The 17,162-nt window shown below is 39.5% G+C and overlaps 1 protein-coding gene across 1 annotated transcript in view; it reads right to left on the reverse strand.

The window, feature by feature from the left end:
• The window catches only part of DCHS2 (dachsous cadherin-related 2), a 1,925,309-nt gene that overhangs the window by 1,048,226 nt on the left and 859,921 nt on the right, over positions 1–17,162 (reverse strand). The window contains exon 3 of the mRNA XM_069631304.1: positions 13,722–13,953. Coding sequence (XP_069487405.1) covers positions 13,722–13,953 — 232 coding nt within the window. The remainder of the gene's footprint in view (positions 1–13,721; positions 13,954–17,162) is intronic.

Below are 17,162 nucleotides of genomic sequence, written 5' to 3' on the forward strand. Positions count from 1 at the left end.
CTCGATTACTGTCTGGATCTGGCCTCAATTTATAAAGTATGGACCATGTGAGGTCCTCCAAGCGATGGATATTCTCAATCCAGTGCTTCACCAGTGAGGCACTGAGGGTGCAATTTTTGATACAGCTTCTATGCTTCCCTATTTTCAACTTGTTCTTTCTCTCTGTTTTCCCAATATAGATTTTGTCGCAGGGACATCAGACCACATAAATCACCATAGATGAATTACAGTTTGTGTGTTGCGTCTGCTTCCATGATGTTCTTAATCCAATCTTAATCTCTGTACTTTTAAACGTAAATGGGCAACAGGTGCACTGGCCACAAGGGTAATGTCCAACAATCTGAGACATACCCCATTGTTGGGGTAATGTTGTTGGCTTTGCCGATCTTTGGCTGATATTGTTCCGTGTGATATAGTCTTTGATATTGCAACTTCTTTTGAAGACTATAATGGGTCTTGATATTGTCTTGGAACCTTTTTCCAAGATATTCCAGTTCTTACCAATATATTTTTTTAATATCGTTAGACATATGGCTAAATGTGTTCATGAACACTATTCTCTCTGATTTGTCTTTGGCCTCCTTCTGGTCCTTGAACTCAAGGAGGGCCTCTCTATGGTTATTTTCAGCCCATTTCAGTGCGATTGTAGTGACTTTAAAGGGGCAACCTCGTTCTTTCATTTTCCTGGCCTCAGTTTTGAAATTCATCCTGTTGGTGCTATTTCTTTTTAACTGGAGGAATTGGCTGAGTGGAAGATTGTCACGCACATGTCTCAGGTGGAAGCTTGTGTAGCGTAATACTCAGTTTTTGTCCGTCAGTTTATTGAAGTGCTTCATATGTAGCCTTTTGCTAGTGGAATGAGCTGTAATCGTGATATCTAAGAAGTCAAGCGCTTCTGCACTGGGATTGGAGGTAAACTTCAGGAACCTGTCTTGTGTATTGATCCATAAACAGAAACTCTGCAATTCTTCAATGGATCCCCTCCAGACAACAAATGTCATCAATATAACGCCTCCAGATTTTAACATTCTTAAGGAAGGGGTTATGTGGATACATTATTTTCGTGGTTTCTAAAGCCTCCATGTATAAATTGCTAAACTCGGGCCCAGAGTCGCTGTTCCCTGATCTGTCTGTAGAAGTCTCCATCAAAGTGAAAGTAGCTCTCCATTAGGACTAACTCGGCACACCACAAAATAAATAAGACTGTGTATAAAAGTGCAACCATGTCAAGACCCAGTATTAAATCAGTTGAAGGATCAAATTCTAAACCCTCAACCTCTTTTACAATTTGAGTGGTGTCTAGTATGTGAGAGGTCATTTTCAGTAACAATGGTTGGAGGAAAGTGTCAGCAAACTGGGACAGAGGCTCCACCACTGAATTCACTCCCAACACTATCTGTCTCCCAGGCGGGCAGGTCAAAGATTTGTGAATCTTCGGGAGTATATAAAACTGGGGGTTTTGTGGTTTGTCCTTCACCAAAAAATCTGCCTATTTTTGGGAAATCCAGCCTCTCTTAGCTACTTTAGAGACTTTTAATGCAATCAGGTCCAATAGTCTGGTCGTTGGAACTTCTTTCAGGGGTTCGTTACATGCCTGATCTATTAATTAGTGGTTACATTCTGTTACATAGTCCTCTCGGTTGAGGATAACTATTTCTCCTCCCTTATCAGCTTTCTGAATAATGATGTCTCTATTCAGGAGTAGCTTCCTCATGGCTTCATGCTCTCGATTGCTGATGTTATGGAATGTGTCCTTGCCTTTAGATTTCTTTTCCAGAAGGTTTATGTCACGAAGTACCCTGTTCTGGAAGACCATTGCTTCAGCACTATGTTCAGATGTTGGTACACACAATTTGGACTTACTATGTTAGTCTGTATTTGAGGTTTCTGTTCAATAACTTTGTCTTGAAAGAACTGATTGAGATGTATCTTTCCCATTAATTGAAAAGATTCCTGGCGAAAGGTGAAAGGATCATGTAAATTCGTTGGGACAAAGCCCATCCCCTTCTCCAGTACTCTCATTTTGTCTTGTGTGGGCTGGTAGCGGGATAAGTTCACCACAATGCTGGCATGCTCCTTGTCACACAAGGTTCCAAGTTCCATGCTTCCGGGCCACCCTCTAGAAAATGTTGGTCGTTAGCTCTACCACATTGATTCCGACCTTGGTAGCCGCGGTTATCATTTCCTCTTCCGCAATAGTTGTTGTCTTTGTTTTGTTTGTGTTGATTAAACTTGCCACGACTCGACATTGGATCACCATTATTACTGCTGTCACTTGAGCTAAAGAAAGTATTCCTGAAACTCACCTTCTTCTTTTGTATTTGTGCCCCCTGATTGGGTGCTCCCTCTGGCTGTTCATTAGTGTAATAATTGTCTTGAGTGTGACCTAACGCCTTCTCGTGGCTGAAATTCGGCAAATCCTTGTTCTTTCATCGACTCGTTCTCTAAGGGTTTCCTCTTTAAAACTACTCATCTCTGCTAATAAAACATCCAAACTCTTCTTATAAAGATCAAGAGGCACCACCATCTGTATCGCTTCCTCTACAGTCTTTAAGTCGACAAGGATTTTTTCTGTCATCTCAGTGGCTGTGTATATGATTAAGATTAACCAGTCACGGCCACATTTATTTGCCACGTAGCTCCACTGTAAAATAAAATGTTTGTTATCCAAGAAGAGTCTCGCCTCGTTCCGGACAACCAACCCTTGTTGAAATTCACCTTTCCGTAAGTATTCCAACATTATGGAGCCATGGAGCTCTGTTCTTATTAGTCTCTTTTTCTAATTGGTCAATTTGTCCCAATTTGTGATGTTTGTGGAGGTTTTCTGATGACCCACCCAACAACAATGCTTTTTCCAGAAGTTCTGTTACGTACTTCTCGTCATAACTTTTACATCTTTCAAAACCCATTGTCTTGTCTTACCCAATGGTCTCTTCACCTTAATGAAAAGAGCTGATGGTGTCTGCTCTATGCTAAACTTGAGGAAGACTCTGGTAAAGTACTTGAACCCTGATTACTCTAATTCTAAGGTAAACTGCACTGTATCATTAGAAAACAGACAATCCTCTATAAGGCAAATCTTGATCACACTCGCTTCAAGGGGGGGTAGAGGAAGAAATTGACTGTTTAGGATGAAAGCCAAAAATGGGTAAGTCTCACGGTCTAGTGACTGTACAAGAACCAAACAAAAACCTATAAGAGGCGTGAGGGAATAAGTACCAACAAGCAATCCCTCCTAACAGGTGAATAAACGTCAAGCCCCCAGCGAATCAGGTCGTTTCCTTGACATGCCGCCACACTGATTGACATATAGGCACGCCATTTCTTAGCGAATCAGATCGCTTTCTGGACAAGCGCCAATAATAAGAAGCCCCTTTGACCAACGCCTACGCTGTAACTAGCAGGCTTGTTCTGCTTTATATTCTCATCACGTACACGCGATATTCAGAGCCTCCCAGATCAGTGCAAATAAGGAGCCATCGTCAAGACGTCAGCTCGAGTCTTTTTGAGGTATGACTTGTAAATGCATCACAGTTAGCCTCGTACAACTCATGTAGATGACAACTGTCTCTCTTTTTATTACTAATTGCGCTGAAAAACGAAAGCCGAGCTAGATTATTTATTTCCTTGCCTTTACTTTACTTTATAGAGGCAGCACTCCACGCTCCCGCCCAGTAAACTTGGAGGCGGTAAGCAAACACCTCTCCATGCATACCCAGCACGCAAGCGACCATTTGGCTGGTTCTGTTTTACTTCATATGAGGTAGGCGCTTCTGGATATACCTCCACATATATATAAAAAAATTCTGTTCGCAACTTGAAGCACTTTATTTTTTCTTTCCAATTCTGATAATATGTGCATATACCTCTAGGTCTACTCTCTGATGTGATTAATCACATCCCAGGAATTCTTCTAACATGCAATGTTGAATGACATTATCTGGAACAGACTCCACCAAGTACCTTCTTGCAAGCCTTTCCCTATAAGGTAACTTCCACATGCAATCAATCACTTTGTATTACACAGCAACATTTTCGTCTCTTAAGAAAAATATTTTTCTTCAATTTTAGAGTGTGTTTTCCAATGCGACCTCTGCCTTGATGTAGGTACTTCGTGGATAACCCCGGTTCCACTCTACCAGACGCCTAAGACTGGGCTTCCTTGCCCATACCGCGCCTGTTTTTCTATTCACCCACAGCCAACCAATTAGGTAATTCATTTTTTCTATATGTGTATTTCACTTTGATTCTCTCCTAGAGCAATCTGGGTAGTCTCCAAGAAGGGGGACTGTCCCTTTCACAATTATTTATTTATATATTTTTTATGTCTGCTTCCCCACAGGATCCAGTTGTTGTGAGGTATCTCGCCCTGAGGAAGGCAACTTTTACTATGCTATGGAATTAATGGCCAGACAGGTGGCACCTTTTGCCGAAACGTGGTTTAATGATGTCAAGTTGAACTTTGTGTAGTTCCAGGATTATTATTTTTTGACACTTACACGTAGGCAGACCTGTCAACGAAATAGAGGAAACAGAACTAATTCAGACTCTGCCCTTAGTTTATGAAAATAAGCCCTATAGTGGCCCCTCACTAAGCCACAAAACTATGTATGTGGATTTATAATTAGTCACTCTCCACGATTGGCAGTCTATATGTCTAGTTTCCTTTAGTATTTCATTTGTTCCAAGAAATTGATAATTAATTTTCTATTGCAGCTCGTTTCTCACCAATTTTGAAATTGCATGTTATTATATTCAGTTGGTTTTTGTATTATATCTTTCACTGTTTACAAACTATGTTTTTTATAATTTTTTCACTAAATATTCATGCATACCTGTTTCTTGTGAAATAAACATTCAAAGAATTTTTTCACAACCTAGGGCTGCTTCGATTGCTTTAAGAGAATCCTAAAATGTGTGATATCGTAATGGTACACTCAGGGAAATAATTGAAACTAAACCTATTGAGATTTGTATTCAAAGCAGTACGGACTTTCTTGTTGTAGTATATTTGTAGTCCCTTTCCCTACTGCTCTTGGGACTTCCCCCCCCCTCTTTTTGTATTTTGAATAAACTTCAATTAACAAACAAAAAGGTGCTTGTGGCCAAGGTTTTTGTTATTAGGGTTTTAATCTATCTAATTTAAATGTAATTACAATGTGTTCTCTGTCATGCTGTTGCTGTCTCAGTTATTACTCTGTCTGTGATGTATCTCTTAGGATATGTGTTACTGCACTCTGGGATGGTAAAGGGGGGGACAACCCCTATGATGTGCACTAGTAAAGACTTGGTGAAACTGGTGGAATCTCAACCAAACTCTGGATGTCAAGTTCAGTACTATAGGGGGGGGGTCATGCATGAATTTGCAGAAATTATTTGATGGGTATTATGCCCCCGTATTCACCATTCACACACTATAAATTAATCTGTGTTTGTCTGCAGCTAATCTACTTTGAAATCAACAAAAAAAGTTAACAAATTAACAAATATTAAATTCAATTCACCCGCAACACAACTCGGAGTTTGCCGGTCCTGATACAACGGTACCGGCATGCTTACCGGTACCGTTGTATCCAGACCGCAAGCTCGTAATGAGGCCCAGTGTCTCCTTTGGTGTCAGCAGTTGTGCATCAAAGATATTTTGGGGTCAAAATAGTAACAATGCACATTGATAAAATAGCAGTTTCTGTGATAAAGTAAGAGCTATATGTCGAAATGTTGCTCTCAATTTCATTAAAATGTATTTAAAACAAAATACAGTCCTCTTATACTGAATACTCAAAGTATGATTGGCACCAAACGATTATGAAATATTCAATTTAAGCATCTAATTAGCAAGACAGATTTGCACTTTATGGCAAGTTATTTAACGTTATTCGAATAGTCTTGTATTTATGCTTTATAAGATTCTGCAGTGGACTAAAGAACAATTGTTTCCTTGGAACCTTCGTCTCAGGCACCCCATAAAGCCTGATGAAGCCTCTGCCAGATGCACCATGCCTAGGATCTGAACGCTCGTGGAACCGTGCCTAAAAGCACTGACTCTTGAGAGGCATATTGCAATGATCCCTCAGCAGTGGGGGCCTGCTACTCAGCATCATGGCATCCCATATGGTCCATTATATGACCCTCTTCCTCATTCAACAAGACTCTGTCCATGATTCCCTTACCCCAACTTCCAAAGCACTCTGAAATGGGTAGCAAGTCCTGTGGGCCCTATGTACAAGTCCCTAATCATGCATTTAAATAAATTAGATAATGCAGAGATATGGGTCACAGTTCCACTGAAAGTAGGCCTTGAAGGAGACACCTACGTGTGGTATGATATCATATAGCTATGCAACTCTAAAAAGCAATTCTAAATATACAATCCCAATTTTACTGCTTTAGTGTAAATGTATAATCCTTATTCCATGAGTCATACATGGGGTAATTTCTGGTAGTTAACAGAGTGCATCCAAATGAAAAACATCAGTCCATTTACAGCAAAGCCTGACATGGGAGACTTAAATATCTCTAGTGCAACCTTTTTCTTCTAAAACAAGGGGTAGTGGACAGCCAACCCCATGTGGTGGAGGAAATATACTGTCACCCAGAGGAGGGGCTGGACAGTCGTCATTCAATAGCTGACAAGATCTACATAGAAACATTAGTGGTGACCGTAGCTTGCTCCTTGTAAAGGAGAGTCTGAGCATTTGTTGTGGTTGTCTGCCCTCCTGTCCCACAATACATACCCACTACTTCTCTAATCCTATAACAGGTCTTTAGCAGTGTATATGGAAGTAGGTGCAAGATTATTAGTTGGAAGCTGTCTCTTCTGGACTGATCTGATGGAGTTATACTAGCTCAGCTACATCTGTTTTGATCTCTTCGTCCACAGGATCTGCTATGTTCCTGGCTTCAGGCGGCTGCTTGCACATTTCTTAGTCTTTTGACAATCGAGGTTCTCATTTCACAGTTGTCAGAGACAGCGTTTGCCCTAAGCATGTATGTGGCTTGGAGACAAGGCAAACCAAAGGTACCATCAAGCCAATAGCGATTTTAAGCCAATCATGGACTATTGCTTACATGTGTTGATATTTTATCTGACCTGTGATCTGGAGTGTGAAAAAATCATCAGTTAGTTTCACAGAGCTAATGAAGTTAGAATATATGGCACTTTTGATGTTGGCATCTAACTCATGAGGGAAAAAACAGACATATCGCTCCAACAGCATTGCTTCCATTTGCCATTGATCTGTACACTAACTCTATGGAGGCATAGCAGACATTATCAAGGAAGACTAAATGTCTACGTCCCTTTGCTGCATGGTGCAAAGCATTACCACTGAGGGTTTAAAGTGCCAGCCACACCGGACCCCCACTCAATGTTCATCACACTATCCCAATCATCAAATAAATACTGGGGAAAATGTGGGAGGAAGTTCCCATTTGGCACATTGTCCAGCCAGCATGAGCAGTGCTACTGATCACAGATCAGCTGGAGCTGAGTGTGGAGAAGCGGCACACAAAACATCTGACAGTGTTAGACACAGCAGAAGCCGGGTATGCCAGTGTTATTTGAAATGTCAGAAGATCAAGAATCTGTGGAACTAGTGGCCAAAGATTCAGTGAAGTGTGTTGAGTTACATTAAACGGGATTACTATCACTACCGCAAAGGAAGCCAACCAACCAGTGAACTCAGGGCACTGCCTATAGTCACTGGTTTCTGAGCTGGCTGCTGAAAGAAACAGTTATCTTTTAAAAAAGAAACATAAAGATGTATTTGATCTGGCATGTTATCTGCCCTACGCTGAACGCGGGCTGTGCTAATCCCTTTTCTGTCTTCATCACATTATTTAATGAAGACGGACACGTGAGTACAGTAATCAAGGCAACAGCAAATGTTTCAGTTTTCATTCTGTGCATGCACATTACCATCCACATTTCAAACTTGTGAATTCCAGGATAATGCCTGGCATTGTAGGCCAGCGGCAATGGCATCCTGCTACCCTTAGAACCTTCCGGAATGCAACATCCTTTTGAGTATTAGTATCTACAATATTCACACCACACCGGCCATGTTGGCTTCATCGGTAGAAATTATCAAAGATCCAATGTAAGACACATTCTCTATGGAATTCAATATCAATAAAATGGATATATTACAATTTAAACCTTCATGGCAATTTTTGAAATTGTTAGCAAGCAAATATGTAAAATGTTATACACTGTGATGTTGTCAAACAGATTTTCAGGCAGGTTCCTTTTGATGCCTAGAGGCACCACTTTGGGCTTATCTCCTCAGCAAATGTTCGCAGAGTACATTTCTTGATGTACCAGCATTGGGATGGTTTATGGAATTCTATACAAATAAAAAGTGCATCCTCCTGGTACTCAAAGAAAATATGGAAAAGTATAATCATTTAGTGAAAAGAGGAAAGGACCTATGCAATTATGTATGCATCATAGTGGGTTTTACTGTGCATTCTAGTTTTAAACAACACACTTTGAATTTGAGGCATGTTGCCGTCCCTTGCAGTGGATATCGTGTATTAATAGTCTAGTGTGTAAAAAGGGCAGGTGCCTGCATTAAGTATTATTTTCATGGATATGTCTTTTTGATATTGATTGTAATTTTTGCACAATGATCCTTCTGATGACCATAAAAGAATGGCTCGAAGATAAAATCAACGTGGACCATGTTCAAGCAGATGTGAGAAGATTCTTCTTGTTGATTGTGGGGGTTGTTCATTTATTCGAAAGCAAACCAGATAATTTTTGACTTTCCTTGTATTCTATCTGATCTGAAAAGCACCCATAGTAGAACAAAACCATTTGACCCAAGGAAATGATAAAGACTTTTCTTTTTTTTAAATGATTTCTGATAAATCATTTTGATTTGTAACAACAACCACAAAACAGTGTTGTGACAAAATATTGGATAAGTAAGAACTACAAACTGGTTTATGCCTGATAGTTCACAAACTGTACTCTGTCAAAATGACCTTATTCTGATTCACAGGCCAGAAAGCTAGTAGCATTGTGGAGAGTTAGGCGCACTTTTCACAATATTTGCATGAATTAAATACATATGTATTATTGATTCAGTCCCCATAGGGTGTAGAATTAATTCTGGGAGTTTGGTGAAATCTTTTGGAATTTGTAAGCATATAAATTAAACATTTTAGGATCAAATTCTAAACATGAGATTTCACAATGATCTTGGTAGACTATTACTGTAAATTGGTTGTTTTCTAGAGATCAAGCAATATGCAGTGTTTGAATAGAATCCTTTGTAGACAATCTGCAAATTCCTGAAACCTACCACTGGAGATATTCAAACAGTAGAAAAAGAAATTTGTGTGAATAAAAATGTAATTGATCATTTGAAAAGGAGGAGCTCTGCAAAACTGGTCAGATTACCAGGGGAATTTTATCAAGAACCAAAATACTTTTTGATCCCAGTTTCAGGTGAATGTTTAGTGATTTTTTTGATTTCTAGCAGATCCCCAAAGTAAATGAGAGAGCCGTTAGTACATAAAATATTGATAGAAATTAAGGTTGCAAATCTATTTTAAAACAATAGGCCAAATTGATTGATTCGGGTTCATTTGCAAATCTTTTCTTCAACACGACCAAAGAATTGATGACATTAATCAACGTTACCTTATAAAAGATAGAAATGGAAGTGACAATTTACACTGATTTCTAAATTTGATATATGTAACTATGAATACTGAAGGCCTACCAACAGCATTTGTGATTGTGGAAGGAAGATGCTTTTAACAAAGCTGTAGAATGGAGCTACCTAGAGAAGGAAATTAAAAGGTAGGGTTTTCTTTTTAAATTCCCTAAGGTGATCTGAGTTTTGCCATTAAATATTGATACACGGGGTTACATCTGGCAGTATCCATATTTGTTGTGGAGGGAGGCTGGTTTGTCCTTTGACAATGTTATTTGTGTCATTTATTTGGATTGTGTAACATCTGTAATTACACAAAATCCTACATTGAAGGAAACTAACTGTGATGCCCGTTTATACGGAGAATTGCATAAAATGCCTATGGACAATGCCTTAGTTTTATTTTCTAATTTAGAATGTCCAGTTCTTGAATTGCTTAGAATGTTGTAGGAGATTTAATGGGCCACAGGGACTCTAGTGAATATGACAAAATGCAAGATTATGGGCATTTTTAGTGCTCTCCTTAAAAAGTAAATTTTTGCACGGGCCAAAGATACATTACAATATATAGGAAATCACAGAAGCAAAGATATCAATTTGATAACCTTGACGTAGAACAGTTGATTTGGTTACATGCTGTGTTCTTTATGTTTTCATGTTCTGTTATATTGATTTTTGTGTTAATTACTTATTGAAGTTTTGCTCGCAATGATGTCAGATGTGAACTACTGAAATAGGATGGACAAAACAAAGGCAGGATTATTAAACTGGATATGCACAGGTCACAGGTATAATGTTGCCCCAATTCTCATTACAGGCCTAGACATCAGTAATCAAATATAAAGACTCAATGAAGTGTTATACAAGTAATATATAAAGTAATATCAATCAAGAACCTGTTTGTCAAATAGACAGGCCTATCTGTGACCTGTAGAAATGTACCCTAATATGCCATGATGAAACCAAGGGAATTTGATTTAAATTACACTTCTTCTTTTTCAGGTACTTTTATGGACCCTTCTCTATTGTCACAATCCAAGCTTTCTTCCCTCAAAAAAAAAACAAGTTGGCGGTTTAGGGAGTTCCAAAGGGGCCCTCAGTGATTAAAAGAGACTATTACTAGACTATAGGATTCCAATAGTATGGCAGTCTATCGTGTGCCGTTAGAATGTAAGATGAGTTACAGGACCCCACATGTGTAACCAGCTATGATAATGAAAGACAAGTGGCACCTGAGTCAATTAAGACAATCCGAAAGATCTGGAGTCAACCATTGAGAAACATGGGATTGGTGGGTAATTTTACAAATTATTAAGATGTTTTTATGTGGCTACCTGGGAATTTAGGTAAATCGGAAAGACCTGCCTCGAAAGGAATGATTTGCTCAGGCTGGAAAATTGATTAGTTATGGTAAGACAATATGGGGATGTTTCAAGATATACCTAATAAGTATGGGTTGGAAGGTAAATGAATGGGGGCAGATATGATCAATTAACATGATTCTAGAGCACATTAAACTGAAAGATAGTGGTTCTTCATGTGAGGTTCTTTCTACTTAATTTTAGCTTTTCTTTGAAGAAATTATGTGGTTAACAATGCACATCAATTACCACAGATACATTAAGGGCATTTTATTGGAAATATTAAAATGGTGTTGAAGGAGTTGTAGCTTTGCACATCACTTAGTATGTATCCCATTCATGCACAAGAATCAGAATATGTTTACTTTTTTATTGATGGTATGCAATTATGTGGTGTTTACTGAAAACTGGTCAAGTGGCACAGCCAGTAGAGCACTCGCTTTGACATCGGTGCAGAGCCCGCTAACGCAGGTTCGAATCCCGGCAGGGCCAAACTCAGCCTTTCATCCTTCTGAGATCGATAAATGAGCACCACACACAGTGGGTTATAATAAGCAGCGCTCAGATACCTGAGGGTTCTTAGTGCTATATAAATGCATTATTATTATTTTACTGATAAACTGAAATTTAAAAAAAATGTTTAAATGTGGAATAAAGCATGCAGATACATGTTGTCTTTGTCAAAAGGAAGACAGTGTGTTTGCATTTTTGGTTAGACGGTTTAATAGATTGGATATGATAATTAACTATGAGATACCAATACATTATCAATTCAACTCAATTGAAGAGTTTATTTCGGGCTACATCAGTCCATATACCTATATATACCAACAAAGTCATGATAAAGTATTTCACAGCCACACCTCATAATGGTAGTTCGTCAATTTTGTAAAATCAGGATCCGTGGTACATATAACAATCATAAGATCTCACAATCCTGAAGGAAGGGCATCTAAAACATTTATATGAAATCACTAGACAGTAAACGTGAATATGAAATGACACCCTATTACAATACAAGCAAGAGGGGAAATTCAATGCAGGATTCATATAAGTAGCCATCATGAACAGGTTCATCAAAAAAATAATTGCACGTCTATAAAATCGACAGCTGTCTTCTAATAGCATAAAATAAAGGTTTTGAACATGGCAGAAGTGCCCAAATGACTGGTGTTAAATTCCAGAACATCATGGAGGAAATCAAATACTGAAGACTGGCTCGAGAGCATGATACCTGAGACTATCATATAAGGTTTATGATCTAATGTGGACCCAGTTTGTAAAGGTATACCAGTTCTTATGATTTTTGGTTATTCACTATTAGGCTACGTTGTGTGGGGTCATCTTCGTGTTTTGGGTAATAATGTCAATTTGAGCTTTCTTTTGCACTATATATATATAAAATGTTAAACAAGATGTTGCTTTTCCGCCAATGTCGCTCTTTCATCAAGGTTCTATGGATGTGCCAGGATGTGTCAAACTTCTTCTGGAAACAATAAAGCATACAAACAAATCGGGGCATCCACATTTCCTTGTGAACGTTCATTAATTCTATTTGTTGCTTCTTGGCTAATATCCGGTTGACATATTTACTGTTATTCCCTAAGCATTTTGCATATGGTGTCCATCATCTGGAGATTAAGTCTCACTAAGTAACTTGTCAATGCCCCTTTGTGTGTACATTACCAAAGGTCATGTGGTTGTGCAACCTGCTGTAATAGGACACAGAGAGGAGCATTAAAACAGGAAAATTAATGACGATTTACAAGAATATATAGCAGAATGTATTGATTTATTTATATGTCCATCCATAGAACCAATCAATGTACCATGTGTCAAATGTGTTTTGGGGAGTGACAGTATTGAACAGTAGACATAATGGAATTAATGTAAGTTCTAATGTCTCGTGAACATGCCCAGTATTGTGCAATTTTATTTATGCAGATACAGTTTTACAGTTAGATTTGATTTAAAAGGACCATTGTGTTCTCAATTTTGGTGACAAAATGCTTTTTTTCTACAAAGTCTGATAAAGGCATATTACAATGATACCTATGAACCAATTATGTTTAAGCAATGCAAATGCAAATTCACCTGTGGAAAGAGTTTGGAAACTTTCAATTAATGATTATGTAGATGTTGTCTTGCTTTTTGATGTCAATCACATAGCTCCACAGATACACATCCATGTCATTGATGCAGCATGAATCAGTTGTATGACCTTATTACACTGGCAGTTTTAGTGCAAGGAATTAGTAACAGTACTAAAGAGCTGCTGACAGTTCCACAAACAGGGGAGAGTCACATGGCCCCTGCATGTAAGACATGAGTTAAAGTTGCACTGGTGAACATGTCCTATGGCAGCCAGTAGCGCCATTCTTGCACTGGATTGGTTTCGAAAATGGGCTTTGACATGCTCCTTGAGATTGTTAGACTTTAAATGATTACATACAGTCAAATATTGGCTGCTTTTGAATGATATATGTTATTTGTATCGCGCTCATACAGATGTGTTTCATTAAATACTTTCTAATAAACCTCTACCGTTGCAGTTTGTTCTAACCAGACCTCATTGCAGTGTGTACAAAAGCTAGAGACCTGTATTCATATTATGTGTCCATATATATCGATGCGTGTTCTATCATTGGGAAAAAACTTTATAACTGAACAATATTATAAAACAGAAATCACACACCTGTGGATGAGTCGACAGAAAACATAGCAGACAGCTCTCCAGGCATTAGCTGGTAAGTCACCCGACCATATGTCCCAGAATCCTGATCGGTGGCGATGACGTTTAGCAGTTCGGTTCCTGGTTGCGTGTGGCTGCTCATGCTGGTCACATATGCAGAAGGCTCAAAGTCTGGACTGTTATCATTGATATCTTCTATCTCAATGTGAACAAAAGCCTGGCCACTTAAACCACCCTGCGGATGAAAATGTATTTTTCTCGGATTAGAAGCTGAATGAACTTAAAAGTAGCACAAAGACTGCAGACACATTGAAAATGTAACTTTTGTTAACAAGCTCATGCAGCATGTAGTAATTAGAAATTGTGCTTTATACATTTTTGTAAATGATGCATACAAGTGAAACAAATATGGTCATCTCAAAATATCAAACTTGAATTCAATTAGAGCATCCTGTTATGAGTGAGATTATGTAGGAATATATAACCAAACCAATGTATATTATCACTCAAGACAATCAGGGGCCTTAGAGGATAGGCCTAAATTGTGGTACAGAGCTGCATTCCGTTCCTTGTTCCTGCGACTCCCTCCAACCCCGCCAGCCCCGTCCGAGCCACCATGTTAATTCCCTCAGCCTTGGCCTTGTGTCCCACTCTAATGTCAAAATGTGAAATTGGACATTAAGTGTATGTGATAGAGGAATACTATAGATTCATTTTGAGAAAACTGATCAGTATTTCAATCTGGAGATCAGAGGCCTATACTCTTTCAAAATGTTTACTGGGTATTACAGTTTATATTCTGTGCTGTCTTTAAAAGGCTTTGAAGGCCTCTGAGACTTGAACCTTGTGCGTTGAAACAACCTAGATTGGACAACATTTGCATTTTACAAGGCTACTTGGGGATGGCCTAAATTAGTGGTCTATAACAAAAAGCCAATCATATCCTACTATTTTCTGCACTTTATATTTATTGTATCTCAGGTGGGGGTAAGGCAATCATTGAGATATGGAAAGCCAAAAGTTATGAATGTCCAATTTCAACACATGTCACACCTTTTACTGCAATTGCACTTTATTTGGGTGACTGGGGTCCTAAAAGTCTGGTGCCCACATCGTGAAGTTAAATATTGTAAGTGCATTTGCATTTTATATTTCAAACAATGCCTTAGGTGGGCGTTCAGGAATCTTTAATACGTGAAATCCAGGGAAGGAAAATAGTAAGCATCTTGAACTGTTTTTCACACTTTAGTAGGGTGACTAGGCCCTTTATGTTTTGGTCCCATAGTGCAATAGTTTAAATATATACTTCATCAGGGCATCTGGGGGATGCTAAGTCTTCGAGACCTGAGTGCTGAAACCTGAAGAAAATAATACCTAAGATTCTGCAAGTGCTACTGGCGCCGTTGTTGCCATTCCACCACATTACGAGTTCTGCTCGTGGGGGGCCGAGTAGACCAGGCATGCAGAGCGGCACCCGCGAGCAGAACAGGATGGTAGTGATGGTACCGTTATGATTGGTACCGCTGCTACCATCCTCCCCATTCCCATTAAGCAATATGGGGCTGAAATGGGAATGGGGACGTACTGGCACCGGGTCCCGCGCAAGGGAAATTACGGGGCCTGCAAAGGTCGGAATGGCCCGATTAGTCCCCATTCGCCAGACCCGGTGCTGTACCCAAGTTTGGGGGTAGCCATGCCCTTTTTAAGGGCATAGCTACCCCCAAACCCTTAATGAGGCAGAGTATGTATCAATGAGCAGTTGGTCAGATATCCACACAAAAATATAATGTACCTAAAAATGTGGCAACGATTTTTTGAGATTCCAAAGTACTTATATCAAAAATCTTAATGAGCATAACAAGAAAAAACACCCAATAGTTCTTAGTTTGCCAGAATATATTTGATGGCTCGAAAGTGAATGCACTTTAAAACAAGTATCAGAAAAGATTGGCTCACCTCAACGTACCAGCTAGAATCAGTCCACTTAAATGGCTAACTAAACTGAGAAGCGCACAGTCTTTCCCTTCAATGAAATCAGAAGAAGCATGTGGTAGATGACTGGAAAGGGTTTACAGAGAGTGATATGCCATTTTCCCATGTGAACTACTTTTGATGACCGGACACAGATGAATCAATCCAGAGATAACATGATTGTATGCATTGTTTCCTAGTCTCACTCAATGTATGTATACATCACGTTGTATTTCATGTTATTTTTGAAATTGTCACTTTTCTCATGATGTGCATTGAATACACTACAAAGATTTATGTTTACGGAAAATTGAAATTACACAAGAAACTTGCACTGTTGTAAACACATGCTAAAATGGGCATTTTAACATTGGAACTTTCAAGTTCAGTCCATGGTAGTGAACCAGGTGCAGCCATTTTCCACAGAATCAATGCCCATTCTTGACCTATTGTCTCCAAATCAAATTGTGTCGTTTCTTTGTAAGAAATAGGTCCCAAGATCTCGTTGCCTTCCTGGTTCAAGAGGGCTCTTAAATCTTGAGCACACAAACTGAACACTCGACCCGGAAGCAATCATTCACTGGTCGTGCTATTCCAGTGGATATTTTTTAGGTGCTGTATGATAGTGAAGAAAATGGGCCTCATTATGACCCTGGCGGCCGCGGTATAAACGGTGCCGGTAAAATACCGGCACCGTTCATACCGGGTCGACAAATTATGAGTTTGCTTGCGGCGGGTGGTGGCATCCACGTCTGGCCAGACATGCATACTGGTACCAGCGAGCAGACCAGGATGCTAACAACAGACCCGTCATTAACTAGTCCGTTGTTAGCATCCTCCCCATTCCCATTGAGCCCTATGAGGACTCAAATGGGAATGGGAATGTACCGGGTCCGGCTCCCGAAAATTGGAATTACTGGGCCTGCAAAAGTCAGAATGGCCCGGTAATTCCCTTTTTTCTGGACCCGGACACGAGTTTGGGGGTAGCCATGCCGGTAATGACGGCATGGCCACCTCCAAACTCGTAATGAGGCCCAATCTGTGTGAATGGCCTTAGGTGGGCATTGTGGAAGGAGGAATGCAGGAAAGCTGGCACGGAAGAAAGTGACTTAACTTTAGACCATGACCTTTCATACACAAATTCGTCACCGGGGTGGGGCTTGCCTCATTATTGAGGAAACTGCATCTGCTATGCCGAAGACCAATGCCGACATGTATTTTAAAGGGAGGCAGTGGGATGAGCAGGTATTTATGAACCTTTCTCTAATTATGGGTTCTTGACTTCCTCTCATGACCCATAACATCATGTGCTGGCCATGATCATTTGGTCACATGTCTTTATAAGTAAATATTCTATGTTGATTGCACTTATGCTGAAAATTTGACAACAAAAAACATAACACATTTTTTTGGGGGTCCCACCCAAACCCCTGATTCCCACACCTAAAAACCCACCCCAACCATTTCCCCACA

This window comes from Ambystoma mexicanum, chromosome 6q (assembly GCF_040938575.1).
Source record: "Ambystoma mexicanum isolate Mex_15411 chromosome 6q, UKY_AmexF1_1, whole genome shotgun sequence".
In the NCBI taxonomy this organism is placed as follows: domain Eukaryota; kingdom Metazoa; phylum Chordata; class Amphibia; order Caudata; family Ambystomatidae; genus Ambystoma; species Ambystoma mexicanum.